Genomic DNA, 17,861 nt, shown 5'->3' on the forward strand with positions numbered 1-17,861 from the left:
TGCATAGACAAGAGGAGAAAAACCAGTGTCAGATGGAGAGCAACTCCAATTAAGATGTTCACACTAGTGGGAAACTGTAACAGCTGTAGCACACTATGAAGTATCATTCTAATTACATTACTATAAGAACTGTTACCTAATAGAGAAAGTATAAGGTGCATGAAGAGAAGCTAAGAATCCTAATGAAAGCAGAAATGAGATTAAAATTGCAGAGTATTTGATAGCTTGCTCTTCATAGACTACATTATAATGAACCTTGGCATTGCAGTAGGAACTCTTCCAGCCCCACAAGACATTTATCTGCAATTCAAGTTCACTTAGTATTGTGTGAAAAATCAACAGATTAAGAGAGTCTGTACATGATGACTTTTTAATAGATATCACTTATTGAACTATCTGTGCTACGTAATAAGGAACCACTGTCCTTCATGTCACCACTGACCATGTAAGCAGCTTAGGACTGTTTCGTAAAACTGCAAATTATTCAAACCTTTTCTATACTCAATTATTAAATTCCTTCAGATTATTTAATGAATATACATTGTGATGTTTAAAGTAAAGAATTTGTACTATGAGCACAAGAAATTAATAGCAAGATAATAGTGACTTTGAAGAGGACAAGAGTAAAGCTAAGGCATCTAACCTAGTTATACATCTAAAATGAATGAAAGATTTTCTTACTACCTCCAAGGATGTTGCTTAAGTAACTCATGTAACTTTTAAAAAGTCCAACAATTGAAATTCATTAACAAAGGTATTAAAAAAGCAATACTAAGTTAGGGACTAAGTTTACCAAGTGGTCAAACAATAAATTATTTTGAAAGAAAATAAATACACAAAATGTATTAAATGCACCTTTTCTTGGCAACAGCAACCTTCAGTAAACCATTTTTTTTAATCCTATACATAGATGTTCAATAACTGAAAAGAGAAAAAGTATTACAGTTTCTCTTTCAGAGAATAAAAAGAATGATTGAGCTTCTCTCTCTTAATGTATGTACTGCAGAAAAACATAACATTAATGAATGACAACATAGCTTCTGTTTTGTCAAAGAAAAAACATACAAGTATACCAAAGTACAGCTGAAAAAGCAAGTTTAGGCCCCTATGCCCTCAATGCAATTATATGAATTTCTGATTATTCTCACTGGAGCCATAATTATCAAAAGTGAACAGCAAACATTTAGTCTTTGGGGTATTCAGCAGGCACAAAACAAAGCACAGGCAGATATTAGGTGTGTGGAAGCTTGCCTGGCTAGGGGAAAAATGTAGCTATACAAATCTTACATATAGGCAAATTAGGCTCAGCCATAAGGCTGATCAAGCCGGCAAAACCAACTTTTAAAATTAAGGCTATGAAGCATTGGCTTCTAATACTTCTATTGGAAGAAAAATGCATTCTGCCAAGCAGCAACAGAGACAAGTATTCCTCTAACCTGTGCCCTGGTCCTCCTCGATACCTTGCTCCTGGGATCAGAACAGGATCATCATCACTGTCATCAGTTTCTTGGAGAGCTGAGGTTCTGGTAGAACAATCTTCTGGAGTTGCAAGCCCTGAGGATTCTGGGTGTGGCTGAGGTTCATCGTTTGCACTAAGCAAGTTGGCAGTGGATTCAGCACTTTGCTGACTTGAAATTTCTTGATTTGTACTTTTTTCACTTGAAGCTTCCTCCTCCGCAGTTCTGCAGGCAGTCTCAACACTGGGATCATTTTCTTCTGGTTGGATTCCAGGATGCTCAGTGGCAGGTTTATTGGATACAGCTAATGGAAAATATTGGTGAAATGATTACAGCCTATTTTAGAAGTCATTATAAATGGTCATAAAAATTAAATTATGCATATTGAATTTATATTGGAAATTTATTTTTTTCCATTTTCTATGTCCTCACATAACAATATTAGTACATATACATACTTGCTTCTGTTGTCTCTACAGTTTCATCTGTAGTTTTCAGTTCTCCAGCACTTGTGTCTTCCTTGTGAGATTCATCAGGAACTCCTGAGTTAAACAACTTTATATTAAATTGCATGATTTCACTTAGATGCACATCTACCAGTCCTTACAGATGGTACCAGCAGTCCTAGATCAAGCCAATCAAAGCAATGCTCTGCAAGTTCTGTATCTCACTTTACTGCAATCTTAGATATTACTTGCATAAAGTCGGTATATTAAAAAAATAAAGATCTCTTTATATACTTGCTCAGGTCAATACATAAAGAAGAAAGTATTTATTGTGCCTTAATACGCTCGTATCCCACGCAATCAGAATTTAGCTGCAAAACTAGCAATATTACTCTTCAAACAGATGACTGCTTACTGAAAAATATTATTTCTGAAGAAAGAAAATCCCTCTGCTGAAAGCAGATTTTTCTGGAAACTTTTTATTTGACTTGACTGCCCTTTTGGCAACGAAATGAGTGAGACTACCTCACATTCAAGAAAAAATAAGTAGAACCTTACATAACAAAATACACCTGAAAGTTGAGAGGAATGCTGCAAAATACCTAGTATTCACTACAACTATAAACAGCAGCTCTACTATTTTTCAGTACAAATTAGGGCAAAAACATATTTCTAAGAAAAAATAACAAGGGTATCAGAACTAAAACCAGGAAAAGCTCATTTTATTTGCACTTATTTGCATCTCTTTCAGGTCAGACTTGATTTCTCCTTCAAAAAAACAAAAAAAACAAACCACCAAACTCCAACACAGAACAAAAGCACTGTGTTCTATTACGGCTACATTCTGCCTTCATATGCGTGTGTATGAGACTCCCGTTGTATTCGGTGGTAGTCATAGACATATGAGAGCAGAAATTTTACCTTACCATTACAGAAGTAATGCTGAATCTTACTTGTTTCTTCATCTTCAGGTCCTGACTCTTCTGACGTTTTTGTTTTTAAGGAATCTTCTTGGCCTTCAGTTTTGCAATGACTTCCACTCCCTCTAGAGCTTGAATTTGTGCTGCTCCTGGCAGTGTAACACATAAAAAGCAAACGAGCAAAAAATCCACAGAACTTAGAAACTATATAAATTGATAAGAAAATCACTGCAATGCAGTCGGGCATAGAAATACTGAATTCATTGTTCTACAACTTTTTAGGAACTGTGCCCACCGAAAGACTAACTTGCTAAATAATGTAAGAAAAGTTTGGTAGAACCAAGAATTAAAACTTGAGTGCTAACTCTCAGACTACCTTTCCATCAGTGTACACTGCTTTAGTAAAAGCAGTGAGTGCAAATATGATGCTTGGTTTTGATGACAATAGCTGAGTTTCCAACTACACTAGCACTAAAAAAATTTACAGTAAAATATCACACACTGTTACATAAATTCCATGTTGAAGTATGATTGCCTTTCATTTTGAACGTGCTAGCAACTCTAGCCATTTTCAAATTGCATATATACTAATTGGAAAATATATCATATGCAAAAATATTTGCATCTATGCCAGGTCAGTGCTAGTGAAATGTGTCAACAAGAAGTCAGAAGCAAAACTAAATTCTTACCACTCATCAGTGAAGTCCAATTTTATTGTGCTAGTAGTTGTTCCTTCTGTACTGTAGTGCAAACTTAAAACTGGTTCACTCGTTCCTGTTCGTGGCTTATCACTCTCTGTAAATATGAAATTGATAAAGTTTGGATGAGCATCAGCAATATACATAAGGATGCTACATTTCTGAAGATTCATTTATCTTTAAAAAGGTCACATTGTTAAGACATAACATTTAAGATTTGTTACAGCCCAAGCAAACAGTTAAGAACTTCCAGAGGAAACACACCAAATTCACACTTTGCAATGCTTTAAAAATGGCTTAAAATAATTTGTATTTACAAAGAACAAGCAAAGATGCTGTCCTTCATCATGCAGATAAATAAAACTGTCAGCTAGGTACGTGTACACGCAATATGATCCTTCAAGAACAGATCTTTCTCTTATCAATCATCTTAGTAATAAGAACAAAGTAGTTTAGATGTTGTGTTCAGTCCTGTTAGTCTCAGTAAACACGTGAAGAAAGCTGATGAGACCACAGTCAGCGGTCTAGAAATCCACCTTCTCCTTTACTTTTTTGTCTACCTAGAATCCACTCAACTACTAATATCCTTTGATCTGTCATAAATAGTCAAGTAATTGTCATGAAATCACTCTAAGTTCACGTTCTGATAGCTTCAGGCTTGAAAAAAATCTTTCATACTATAATAACCTTAAGCAGAAGGGGAGTCATCGCAAAACAAAGTATTTGTGTCTTCCAAAAGCAACAGACGTCAAATTGAAAACTGCTGTAATCCTGGCAAACTCCTGTTGAATTTGTAGTTTTAAGGCGGTCCAGTGGTCACCTTCAAAATGGAACTGCTCAATAACATCCATCCACCCACACAACCTCCTTGAGAGAAATTCATGGTGACTCTCTACCTACACGCATGGCCCAACTGCCATTAATGCTTAAGTTGGCTACGGGCAATACTAAAAAGTTAAAGCAAAGTAGCATCAAACTAAACCTCACTACACAGGTGGCAATCATTCAAAATTCAGACGGCAGAGTTTGCTTAGTACTAGGCACTGCTCAAATGACCAGTAAAGTAGCCTACATATCTTGCTTTGCTCAAATGCTGTTTGGACAAAAGCATGACAAATTTTCTTCGGTTTATACAGTACAGAAATTTGATCAAAAGAATATTTGCTGTATTGGCAACGGACCAGTACCTAGAATGAAGTAAAAACTTCAGATAATCTTTGGTCAAGCATCAATGAAAATCTAGCATTCAATACAAGCATACAAATTTCCCATGCCAGAATAAAAATGGCTACAATATTGCCACAGGATATTTATGTAAAAAAATGCAATTAAGTTGTAAGAACTATAAAACATAAGAATTTAACCCAGTCATCGATACTTGTCTGTAAACAGTTGACAAGACAGAAACCCACTACAGTATCAGAGCAGAAATCAGTGCTCTGAAGAACTTGAAATATGGATTTCTATATTTCCTGATGACAAACTGAGAAAATAGAGTAAAAAATTATAAAAATGAATTAATCATATATGAGGAGCATCAAAATAAAAGCTTCTAGTTACATTCTCATTAGAGTGAAGCAAAGATCAAACTGTATCTTATAGTGGCATGTATAAATATTCTGACTGAAACTGAACAAAAAATGATGCATCTTTAATTATCAAATTTGTTGCTGTATCTTTTTCTTGCAATCTGTCAGCAAGTATCTCCTGGTGTAAAAATCTGTTCAATGTTTGGGAATTCCTTCCTATGCATGTACAAATACTGATCATTTCAGCATACTGCATAGTTATCAAGTTATCATGAGTTGGCCACTGGGGAAGAGTAAAAGATGACAGAGAATTCATCTTCTTTCTCACAGATACAGATGAGACCTATCTTTGAAAGAGGAAGTGAGACGGAAAGACAGACAGTTTAGTGCCTTGAATAGTCCTAGGCAGCTATCAAACTATTGCAATACTATAACCTGATGCTACTATGCAATATTCACTTCTGCACAAAACAAGTTAACATTTCTGACCAAAGTAACTGAACATCATGAAACTATAATGAATGTAATTGAATGTTTGGATTCTGTTATAAAGCTCAGATCTATCATCATCATAAAGAGTGCTTTAGTGTCCTAAAACATCAGCATCAAGAAACTAAAGCCTTCTGACTGCACTTACTGTGGAGGCAATGCTTGTATTTCATCATACTAAAAGATAGGAAGAACTGCCATAAGCACATCCAAAGAGGGCACTAACTGAGAACTCTGACACAGTTTGACAAACCAACTTGCTCCGAGCCAGCTCACATATCTATAGTGTGGCACTGAACAGTCAGGCACGGACATCACCATAGCAGTGATGTTCCATAAGTGCACGCACTAACTTGCAAATACCTAGAAATATCAGTTTTCAACATGAAGGAAGCAGCAGTAAGATGGCATGGGATGCATGCATCCATTTACACCTCAAAGTTACCAAGCTAGTGCTCTGGCTTCAGGTTCTCTCATCATACCAATTCAAACAGAACCTTAAAGACATAATATTGCCTACATGCTAAAAGAAACATTACAGATATCCTTTATTATTAAAATCACAGTCAAACAAAACATTCTGTATTAATTATTATCATCTATTTGGAAGCTGTTTTGTAAAGAATGGATGGATGTGTATGTTCTGCTGGAATGTAAAAAAAAAAAGGCATTTAAACATGTGTTTCTATAGGCGTAAGTATCAAAAGATCTTTAAACCCAGAAAATGTCTAAAAACATAAATGACAATAACACAGACTGGTCCAAAAGTAAACCAGCTAATTCAGTACTGAATTAAGGAGGAGGAAAAAAAAAAAAAAGAGTAAGAACAACCAAGTATTTCAAATATCAGTATTTGTTACTGATACAACTTCTTCCATTAGCTACTTACACATTTCTGAGGTTTCTATTCAAGTATCAAGTAAAACTAACAGAGTTTAACTCCAAAATTCTCCTCTGAATCTCAGCAAATTGTTTCTTCTGGTTTTCATTTGGATAAGGTAGGTTTCCTAACAAAGATTGATTCCTTTTCCAAATTCTTAGGTAATGAAACTTAAGGCAACAAACAGTGTCTTTCCTGGTGATCCTTACCACCATAAAAGAAAAATGTTACCTTAAAACTTTCCAGATTACTACAGTTATGCAGTTAACAACAGTAATACAAACTAGCTGTCCTGATTGACAAGAAATTTGGGAACTGACTTCTAGGATGAAAACTTCCGCTTTCGTTTTTCTTGTTACGTGGGTTTAATTTACCAGCTTTATTTAATAAACCATTTTATCAACTTTCCAAAAATTTTCTGCTGTATGAATTTCAATAAGCATACAGACTTGTTAATTCTAGCTTACTCTACTACCATTAAATAATGCTTTATTTTGAGTCCATAGAAGAGAGCACAATTTAGTCACTAATAATACGCAAGTCTTCCAGCCTAACCTGAAGGGTGATGTAGACTATTAAACCATGAATAATTAGTAAATGTACATAGTAAGATTTAAGGCTATTTCATCACAAAATGTAGTTCTGCAGCGTGAATTTATTATATCAATAAATCAAACACAGCTTGATTTTTTTCCCCCCAGCATTCTTGGATCCTAACATAAATCAGGTCTCAACGGTTGCCAAATACTGTCTTTCAGAAATGGAATATCAAAATAGCATTCTAGCTTTCAATGCGAAACATGAAACAGCCAGCTCTTTTTTGGCATTTGAGCTACTTAAGCTCTATTGAGGCCTTGATATGGAAGTAAGCTTAATGCAGAGCGTATGGAAATCTATTTTTAAATTACCCTCCATCATTCGTTAATTATTCAGGCATAAAAATTCACAGCAGATGACATTGGTTCAGCTAGAATAGGGTCACCTCCAGCCAAATTCCCTGCTCACTATTCAAAGGCTCTGATGAACAATGGGTGTAGAGAAAGCTCAGAAGCATTCTTTCTATCGCTAGAACTTGAGGCATCTACAAAGAAACACTAGTACTTGCTTAGTAGAAGGAGTAGAGGACAAAAGATTACAGAGGTAAGATACACTTAAATGCAATAGGTGCTCGAGTTACTCAAACTGTGCAAGTACAGAGCTGCATGTATCTTTTGCATAAAATAAAGTCTTTAGCATTACATGATTGCAAGATATTTCAAGTTGACAGCTGCGTTCTGATTCAAGAACAACCATCCAGAAAAACAGAAAAACTATTTAAAGAATTAATTTCATATTTAAAAAAAAACATACTGAATTTCTGTAGAGTACATAAGACATTTACTGTACCTACATTGAATGCATTATGAACTGAGCATAGGATGGCTTTCAAAAACAATTAACCTTACTCTGATCCTGGTATTGAGAATCAAATAATTAACAAGTTTCCAGCAGATCTGCTTACAGAATTCTACATTATGCAGATGAACAGCATTTTAGACTGTTTATCACCACGAAAGGCAATTTTAAAAAGGAAGCATTGCAATCAGCTATGGCTGGGTATAGCGCATTTCCTGTCACGCACCCTGTTGCTCATCAAGTGACATGGATCCAAGCTGTTTGTTAACCACAGAGGAAGGAGAATCTGAAACAAAAATGAGATTTCAACTTAAAACATAAGCAGCAGAGAACTGCACAGCAATGTCACGATCATACGTTAGTTTAAAATAAAAGTATGAAAAGCGGCAACACAAGGAAGCTTTGGGGTTGTTTTATGAGCAGCCAGCCATATTGCATTTTCTAGGCATGAAAGAAGCAAAGCCACTTGTTTCAAATCATTACGTGTTTCTTTAGGTAGTCACTGAACAGCCTGAAGCTTCCTGACACTGATATTAAAAACGCCTGTCCAAAACCAAGGACTTTGCCTTGTTCTTCATTTCTAAAATGTTTCAAAGAACACTGAAGAGTTATGGACTTCTAAAGCCTTCGCTGAAACTATCAAATGACATTAGTACTTCAAACCATGTGGTACACGTAGATTTCAGAGTATTTATACATCAACATGAATACTCGTGGCATACCAGTACCTTCAATACTTGTATCTATGGACATAAATTGTAAAAGATAAGAGGATTTATGAATACAGCAGCATACAGATTGTTTGCATAACATCAAGGCGCCCAAACAGATGCCACTCAGAAAATAGTTCAATAGTCTTGCATTCCTAGATGCTATAAACATCTGAGACATCTGATGACTGAAAATATCTTCATGAGTTTATGACACAGCACCACACCAATCAGTCTTACAAAAACTCTTATCACAGAAAGAAAAAAAACAATAGCAGTAGACAATAAGTTCCACATCTTCTTTGAAGACCATTTCCCTTATAGTCTCTGAAAACCAGATCTTGCTTCCATATTACTGCAAGATGCATGGATGTACACAAATCAGTGCAGTATTTCAAACATAATATTGGTGGCTAGGCTACCGTATGTTGGTTCCACTTGTTAATCTTCCGTTATAAACAAATTCATGCTAAGCAAAATGGATTTAATATCCTGTATTACAAACTGAATTAGTCCACAAACTTCACAGCATGCTAAAAGAACTTCAGCATGAATTTAAACCCTATATGGGAAAGCAAACAAATAGGAGATTTCCTCTTACAGGTGACTCACTCTGAGGTTTGTGCCAGATTCGCACATGACCATCTTCGTAGAACAGCTATAAGACCTGCTAAACTGACAGAGCTGATTTAAAGATGCATCCTCAAAATGATTCCTAATTCTCAACTACCATGCAAGAATCACCAGTTCCTTCGTTACACTGACATCTAGCACTGTGTGGAAGGGGAGAAGGAATGAAGACAACCAGGGGAAATTTAATGCAAGCTCAGTGTGCTTTGGAAGCTGGCTTGTGTCAGTAACCAGGCTTGGACACATTCACTGGGGAATGGAATATAATTCTAAATTTGCCTTCACCCCTTCACCTTTATTCAACCATGCTCATACCTTGCACTGAAAACACCAAAGCCAGATCACATAATTTGTCTTGTAGGCTTAGCTCTTAGGCTTAACACCCGTATCATTAATGTATTTCACTTTCCAAAACTGATGTGTACTTTAAATATAATTTCTAATTTAGAAGATAAGTGTTTACAGCAGAATATTTCCAGCAGAATCACAACCCAATTTTTAAAATGCAAATGTGGGGAAAAAAGCTGGTATAAAGGTACACCATGTCATAAGGCGACCAGCTGACTCAGCACATGAAATGGTATGCATCTCTCAAGGGCAGGCTGGCTTTGAGCATATTCATAGCTATGAGCCCATGGCTGGGATTAACTTCTACCAAAGTGCTAAAGGCAAGGGATCTCTTGTCTTGCAAGCCAAGACGACTAAATCACAGAAGACAGTGATTCTCAGACAAGCTCTGCCCTTGCAGTCTGATTGTTTCTACATGCTTATACGTCCTATGATCTTCTTAATGCTGCCAAACATTATACTTCGCTGAAAAAGCCAATCTCATCAGCTCTTTAATTCAGGCCTAGATGAACAGAAGAAATGCCACTAAACAAACATACTTTAATTATTAGCGTAAGAAATAACACGGGTTGCTCAGGAAGTAATGTCTCCTATTTATTTCCATGAAAACTAGAACAGATACAAGGAGCACAATAACACTGTTCGCTGGATAAAATTTCAGCTACAAACACCATTTTTCAACAGTCACCACCATTAGGTATGTATTTTTACCAGTGATGAAGAAGAGCCTGCATGCTGCACCTGTAAAAACCTGCACCACAAGAGGTCCACCTTTGCTGTCACCACTGCTGTTGCTGTCACCCCTGCTGAAACACACCACCTGCTTCCTCACTGTGCTCTGGTCTCCATCACTGTTCAGCAACTGTCAGTGAATGTCAATGGGCTCCATTTTTACTACACGGTCCAATCCAATGACACACCTTTGCTTCATACACACCTCCACATCAGATACCATGGTGTCAGACTGTCTCCTTCCTGCCATCTGTCACATGGCAACAACACATAACAGAATACTATCAGGAAGGTTCAATCTCTACTGCCATAGCACCAACAACCGTCTTTGACTCTGTGTGTCAACACAATAAAATAGGAGGCAGTGTTTGTGGAGCACTTTGCTACCCCTTCCAGCACTTCCGAATTTTAATAAGACCCCCAGTTATTAAAAAGTAAGTAAACAGTTAACACGTTTTACCACACATATCATTCAATCACAGTAAGTAGAAACAAAAAAAAAATTCTAGACAATACACTCTGCTAATATAGACTTAAATCTCCCACATTTCACTACTATTTTGATAACTTCTTACAGCTCTGTGAATGCATTTTCCTTGGAATATGACCATTGAGAAATGTAAGTGAAATAGAGGAAGCATCCTAAGTAATCCAATTAATATGGTTAAGAGCTCAATACGTAGCAATTCCTAACTCCCTAATTCACTTTTTTCCTTCCTCCCTCAAATCTCTCAAAGCCACAGATCACCAGCCCCCCTTGAAGTGGCACTGCAGCCTAGAACCTTACAGCTCAGGCATGGAAATCAACACGACCAGCCTGGAGAAGTTCAGGTAAATGCCTCTTTTTTTAATATATGGCTTGGTTTTGTAAAAATTCTGAAAATGTACTTTCATCATTTCTCATAAATGTTTTGGAAAAAAAAAAAAAAAAAAAAAAAAAAAGCATTACAAAAACTGTGCCATATAGTTAAAAAAACAAACAAAAATCCAAACTCTTACCTGAGCCTTCACAGGCTGGCTCTACATCCCAGTGCAGTTCACCACTGGTTGTAATGTCACCAGTACATTCTAAACTGGAACACCACTTAAAGAGGGAACTGAAGAGTCATAAATATGGGAAACCTCAAACAGAAAATAGAAGATAATTTTTAAGACAATTACATGCTGAAGGATCTTCCTATAGTTTGGACAGTCAGCACCTGACTTCTTCAAAATATCAGCATGTTGCCTCTGTTGCTTTGGTAAAAAAAAAATAAAAGAATTCCTCTTTATACCACGAACACCAGCACCAGTAAGAAAGCCAGACCTGAAGCAGTGAGACCTGTCTCTGGAGTCCCAAACATAGTAGATAAAATGGACATTAATCCAAGAAGATAAACACTTGTATTAATGATTATGAATAACTGCTCTGTGCAATGATTAAGCTCTCTGTTAAATATTTTGGACTTCAAACAGACATTTCTATATCTGCACATTTAAAAAAAAACATCAAATAATAAAAATGCAGTTTTTATCACTCAGCTACCTAAGATACATGCATACTGACAGCTACAGGAATCTCTAATGCACACTGGGACCTATAGCACCTTTTTTTTTTTTTTTTTTTTTCCTCTTTCACAATCAGATGATTCTTATTTCTTTAACTTCTCATACTGCATTTTATTAGCTTACAAGTTCTAGAAAAGAGAAGTAAAGATCTCTTCAAAGCCTTGCTACAGTTTAAAACCCATTTATGGTGATGTCTACACAGCATATCTGGACTGGGCAGGGCGGCACTCAAAACAGGTTATAGAGGTTTAATTTCTTTGTAGTTTGCATATAGCCTAGTTATGCTTGTTTGAGTACTGTGGAGGACCTAAATGTGAAGAAATACCTCAATAACGTAAGCCAAGGCTAGTAATTTTAAGTAACTGGTAAATTTAAGTAACTGGATAAAGCATGTAAGAGTACATCACAGTTCCCTCTTAGAGCAGCTATCTAAAAAAACCTTTTTCTGTTCAATGTAAAAGACTTGGAAAAGACTTGGACGACAAAACAGGCCTGATACACATAGCACATTCTGCTTCTGCAGCTCTGCCAAGTTTACACAATACTTCATGCCAGGCATCCACTTAAAGTTTCTTTGCCATCTGAGGATGGTGCACCTACCCAAGGTCAGATGGGCCTCTGTGAATCATGACTTAGTTAACTCACTTTTGATCCAACAGCATCCTAAACTTCTGGCCACACTTCTCTAAATATAAGGGCTAATTGCTACAGATAAAGCTTACAAATCTTCATGTAACTACTATAAAACAGTAGGCTAGGATAATTACCACTCAGTCCAATAGCATGACAGGCTCTTCTATTAAACCAGTAAGAGCTTTCAGCTCATGACATTTTCTACTGGAAATTTTATGTGACTCAATTGTTTTTCTTCCTCTATTTCTACAGTTGTAACTGAGTTTCTGTAATTGCAAAGACAAGAACTGAGGATCACATGTGGGGCAGAAGAAAATGTTAGCGTTAGACTGACTTCAGAAGAAAACTGCATGTTTAAATTGCACCTGTGTAGGGACTGTGAACTTGCAGCTCTGGGCCAAACAGAGGCTATGACTTCATTTCAAACAATAGCAGACAAATTTTGGATTTTTTTTTTTTTTTTTTTTTTAAGCTTACAAACTAGTACGTGCCTGAAGACTGAACACGTGCCACAGAACACAGCATTGAGCGCAACTTTGCAGAAGAAGGTAAGAGATTGCACACTGCTACAAAAGAAACACTGCTAGACATGTCACCTTTATATTTACTTCAACACAAAGTAAGCTCATTGTTCACGCAGCATGCAGCTCATTCATTTCTACACGATGCCATGACAGAGTCTGCTTCAAATCTATATGCTGTAGGATTTAACTCTGTATTCATACATTTGTATGCATGATTCTACCCTAACTTACAACTTTCTTGGAAATGTCTCTTTTTATTATAAATATAAGCAGAGCTTTCTTATATTCACTTTTAATCTCAGTAAGATGGAAAAGATGGCGAAAGGAAGTGTCATTCTTCTTTAAAAAGTGCATATCTGGGGACTTGGGCTTGCTAAAAGTATTTGCACTATGTTTACTGTAAAAACACAGCATTGAGGAGTGCTGTTTCTGCTCTACTATATAGTTACCTTGATTTAGAACATATGCTAAACCAAAGCCATCTTACTACCTGATACAACCAACAGCAAGTTGTGCTGTTCAATAACAAGGGTGGAAGCAGATCGCTTGACTCAGGACAAAGCAAGTTCTCTAACAAACTATACACTAGGAAACTTTGCACCTAGGAAACTTTCTCTGTATAGTGGTGTTGCACTATAGAATCCAAACACGTTAGACAAATGAAATCTGTCATTATTACTCTTTCCCTAACCATGTGATGATAAACACCACCACGTGCAAGGTAAGAAAAGCAGCAAATGCAGGAACTCTCTTGTTCTGGAAGTGAAGCGGTCTCAGCAAACAATAGTAGCACAAACTATAACTACGTTAGCTGCTTAAGAAACCTTGACAAATGACAACCTGATGTCTGAGGGTCCTGTGAGGAGCCCTTAGAGGATGACTGATCAGAGGAGGACTGTGGTGCAGAACCCTCAGCTAGCTCTCGCTGTCTCTGTTGTTCTGCCTTCTTAAGCCTCAGGCGCTGTAGACCCCTACGGATTATAGCTAACTCAGGTCCCATTAACTCTGACAAATGGAAGGAGAAAAAAAAAAAAAGTATGTAAAAAAGAAGCATCAAACATACAGTATACAGAAATAAGGGTGGAGTCGGGAACTGACTGAAGAGAGAAGCAATGGATATTATGTGCAATTAAAGGGATAAAAACTTCACAAATCAATCTACCGACAACCTGAAATTACTAAAGAATATATTTAAATTGCTTTTGTCATCTTAAATGCTCAAATCATTGGACTCAGAAGTTAAGAGCTTGTGTCATACATTTCCCTCCCCATCTTAAAACATTTGTCAAAGAATTACTAAAGAAGAAAACAAACAGATCCTGACTGATTCAAAACAAGGGAAATTACAGAAGCATTCAACAAATCGGAACATTTATGGTGTAAAATTTCAAAATCAATGTCATGGCTTTCTGGTGTCAGAAATACACAACACATTTTAATACTGTTTTAGGCAAAACAAACCTGTAAAAAAAGTAAAGTGTGGATCATTGAGAGAGTTGACAGAACAGCATCTAATGAAAAAATAGATTTTATCATGAACTCCATATTTATCTCACATTCCCAATTGGTGAGGATTCAAAGTTTGTAAACATTGTTAATTGGTCCTACAGAGAAAACAATTTATTGGATCATAAATGTTTCTTAGCATCATTCTCTTAACAATCTATCCTTGCAGATCTGTCTTTAGAGACTTTATTGTTTTGATCATTTTGTCTTCACACATTTGTAAGCTACAGCATTTTGGTGTGTACCAGGTCACTGGCTTGCTTAATAGTATTTTTTTTGAAAACTACTATAAAATCAAGTGTACTGAGTACTTTTTCATTCTGTAAACACTCTTTGCAGATTTCCTCCAACTTAAACAAGTGCTGCATAACAAGCACCTCTTTTCATACTATACGGATTGTGTCTTTACTAGCAATAGCTGAAAGCACAACACTGATCTGCTGACTGCTCTCATCCGTAAATACAGGACTAGAAGCTAATTGAGACTCATACAATCACAACAAGTTCTACGGCTTGTTCTGCTAGTTCTGTTATCCTAGATCTATTCTGAAAGCATTTTTATCAAGGACACCCTGCAGTACACTCTGAAGACATGAGGAAATCTGCAATGAAAAAAAACACCATGAAATCTTAAAATATTATGAAAATTACACTGGTACCTCACCTTTCAATATAGCAAAAGCTCTACAAAATATTTTGCAACTCTATTCATTCAACAGAGCAAGCAAATTTTAACTTCTGTTTCATAATAAGAAATAAACCCAAAGTTATAATCTAATCATTCAGCAATTAGTGGTAGGCACTAGTTAATAACCACAGGTCTTACAGTAGAATATCCGAGCACCACTTCTGAAAGTGCATCTTACCAGTTTAGGTTGATAAGGTATAACAAGAAGAAACAAGATACAGTTCTTCAGAGGAATATGGTATTAAGGAGATTTTCTAGGCATAGTTTTCATGTGCAATGAACATTTGTGGAAATTAAAAATCCATAAATACTAGAAAATGTTTTTGAGGAAATAGCAAATATCAAGAGAGTCTAAAATTGCAGTTTTCAGTACTTGCTGTGATTTACTGCCATGCACTTCAGAGATAGCTCCAATTTAAGACATAATGTGAATTCAAACTCAGAATGTAAAGAGATAACTACCATGTTAAAGAGATAACTACTATGTGGAATAAATACAACATCTTTTAAGACATTTCAGAATCTCTAAGCAAATGTTTATATTGCTAGCAAACGGAGTAAGGAAAGAAAAGCTGAACAGAAAAAAAACCACAGTAAGTTAATGTCCCTTTCCCATTCAAAATTTAAAGACAAGGTCACCTTATATCATCAGTATGTTATCTCTTTCTCCTTAATGACCAGCATGAAAGTTTCCGGCAATTATCCTATCGTGTTACAGTAAAATATTTTTCAGATGAATTGAAAGAGCAGGTTACTGAGACATTTCTCACAGATCTTGCTCATTATTTGCACCTTATTCAAACATTTCAGTGGCATTCCTCTAGAATATGCATTCTCTCATGGAGAGTTATCCCAACAAAACCCAGCACTGAACTACTTTTGCATCAACTCATTTTTAAATCAGTACATTTTTTTCCCCTCCAAACATTAAGAGATGAAGAAGAGCACACCTCAAAGGTGAAATGCTCAACACATGGTATATTTTCTGGTACACCATACCAACAACATATTTGAATTACAGTGTATGTATATATACATATATAAAAATATATATATAAAGGTGCAATTTCATGAGTCGGTTTACTACTACAATCTGCACTCAGAATAGAAATCTGTAGAAATGAGTTATGAAAAGCTGCTTAGTAGCCTGTTTTCATGGTATCCTCTTTTTCTAAATAAGTCACTACCCTGCTAACACTTTTGCATTAACATTCAAGCTTCAATCTGCCACAATTTTAAGCAAAGCGACGCCTGAAAGCCTCTCATTTTTGCTCTTCCATTTTTCAAACTTCTTCCTCAGTCATCCAAGTTTTACAAGATGTCTCTACCTGACCTCCCAACTCACCTCTCACTATATTCAAACTACTTTGTCTAACATCACTTCAACCTATTCTGTCACCCCCAAAAAGCAGCAGGTATGTCTAAATGCAGCTGCCCACACCCAGGGAATTCTGTTCTTGATACAGTGTGCAGTGCTTTCATATTCATAAACTAGAGGCAGTGAGTAAATAAACCACCGTGATGGAGCACCATCATGGGTTATTGTAAGAAGATCAACGTTGCAAAAAGAAAATTTATATTCAAGCCCACCCATTCTGAACTCCATTGCTGCTGCTCTGCTATGACCTCTGCCCAGTCAGAGTACTGAATCTGTCCATCCAAAGACTTCTTTTACAACTTAACTGTTTTTAGAAATGTTTACAGATTAGCCAGGATACTTACTAGTCCTGCAAACTATTTGAAGATGACACTTGGCCCTAACTAAAATCTGCATAGAGTGAAAAGAATACCAGATAAGTGGGACTTTCTTGAAGCAGCAGCAGAAGCCCACTGGCACTGTTTAGGTGTAGTCAAAGCACCTATGAAACATTATAGAGTAAGCCAGAAAGTATCCGCTGTCAGTCAACAAAACAAAGCCACTATTATCCCTTTTAAATCTGAATACAGATTCCAAATCAACAATGGGAAAGAGGAAACGTTCTTAAAGAGCTGCACTGAATAACAATTTCAGCTTCATGCTAGCATCATAAACTTTTACTTAGAAATTCAGAGGTTCAGAGTTGTCTCAGGTTCAAAGACAAAGAGGAAGACACTTGTTAAAGGTGCCTTCTTTAAAATGGTAAGATAGAAAACATGTAATTCCAGAAATGTTCTTTACTGAATTTTATTACGCAAACCACAAATTTATCACTGGGGACTAAAAGCCTCCACTACTGATCAAATTTTCCTGCATTTACTCTTTGATATAGTATCCAAATTACACATATTGTATGTTCCTCTCCTCACAGCTTATTTTTTTAAGTAACGTATTAGAATAATGCAAGGTTCAAGTGCTCAGAATAATGTATTTAATGAATTTCAGTGTGTATCTTTAGTTTCTCTATCTTTCAGATAGCAAATACTTCATCAGTTCTCAGCTGTGCCAGAGACTTTGGGAGCAGCAGCGACAGCACACTGATTGATACTTTTTTTCCTGGGAAATTCCCATTTCTTTATTCCACTTTTAAAAAAATAAATAAATAAATCAAATTCTTGTGCAACTCCAAGGGCTGTGGCACCTTTTCCTGCATGCAAAAAGGCAGGTGAAAGCAAAAGGTGCTCTTTTACTTCTGCCCAAAGAAACTTCTGACGCCAACTGTGAAATACATTTTCTTCCCTCAGCACAATAAAGATATAAGACTATTTAAAACACACAAGTTCCAAGATACACAATCTTAAAAAGCAACAT

The 17,861-nt window shown here is 36.2% G+C and overlaps 1 protein-coding gene across 6 annotated transcripts in view; it reads right to left on the reverse strand.

Moving 5' to 3' along the window:
- Positions 1–17,861, reverse strand: part of DCAF6 (DDB1 and CUL4 associated factor 6) — an 81,926-nt gene that overhangs the window by 21,967 nt on the left and 42,098 nt on the right. For 3 of the 6 annotated variants that reach the window (XM_042810722.1, XM_042810727.1, XM_042810726.1), the window contains exons 11-16: positions 13,780–13,944; positions 8,041–8,100; positions 3,513–3,618; positions 2,830–2,972; positions 1,916–1,999; positions 1,437–1,761 (exon numbers count right to left, since the gene is read on the reverse strand). In XM_042810722.1, coding sequence (XP_042666656.1) covers positions 1,437–1,761; positions 1,916–1,999; positions 2,830–2,972; positions 3,513–3,618; positions 8,041–8,100; positions 13,780–13,944 — 883 coding nt within the window. The remainder of the gene's footprint in view (positions 1–1,436; positions 1,762–1,915; positions 2,000–2,829; positions 2,973–3,512; positions 3,619–8,040; positions 8,101–13,779; positions 13,945–17,861) is intronic. The other 3 variants (XM_042810723.1, XM_042810724.1, XM_042810725.1) reach the window with 3 other exon arrangements.

The sequence above is a fragment of the Centrocercus urophasianus genome, unplaced genomic scaffold (assembly GCF_019232065.1).
Source record: "Centrocercus urophasianus isolate 14NV4802_14NV808 unplaced genomic scaffold, USGS_Curo_1.0 seq_12, whole genome shotgun sequence".
NCBI classification, from domain to species: Eukaryota; Metazoa; Chordata; class Aves; order Galliformes; family Phasianidae; genus Centrocercus; species Centrocercus urophasianus.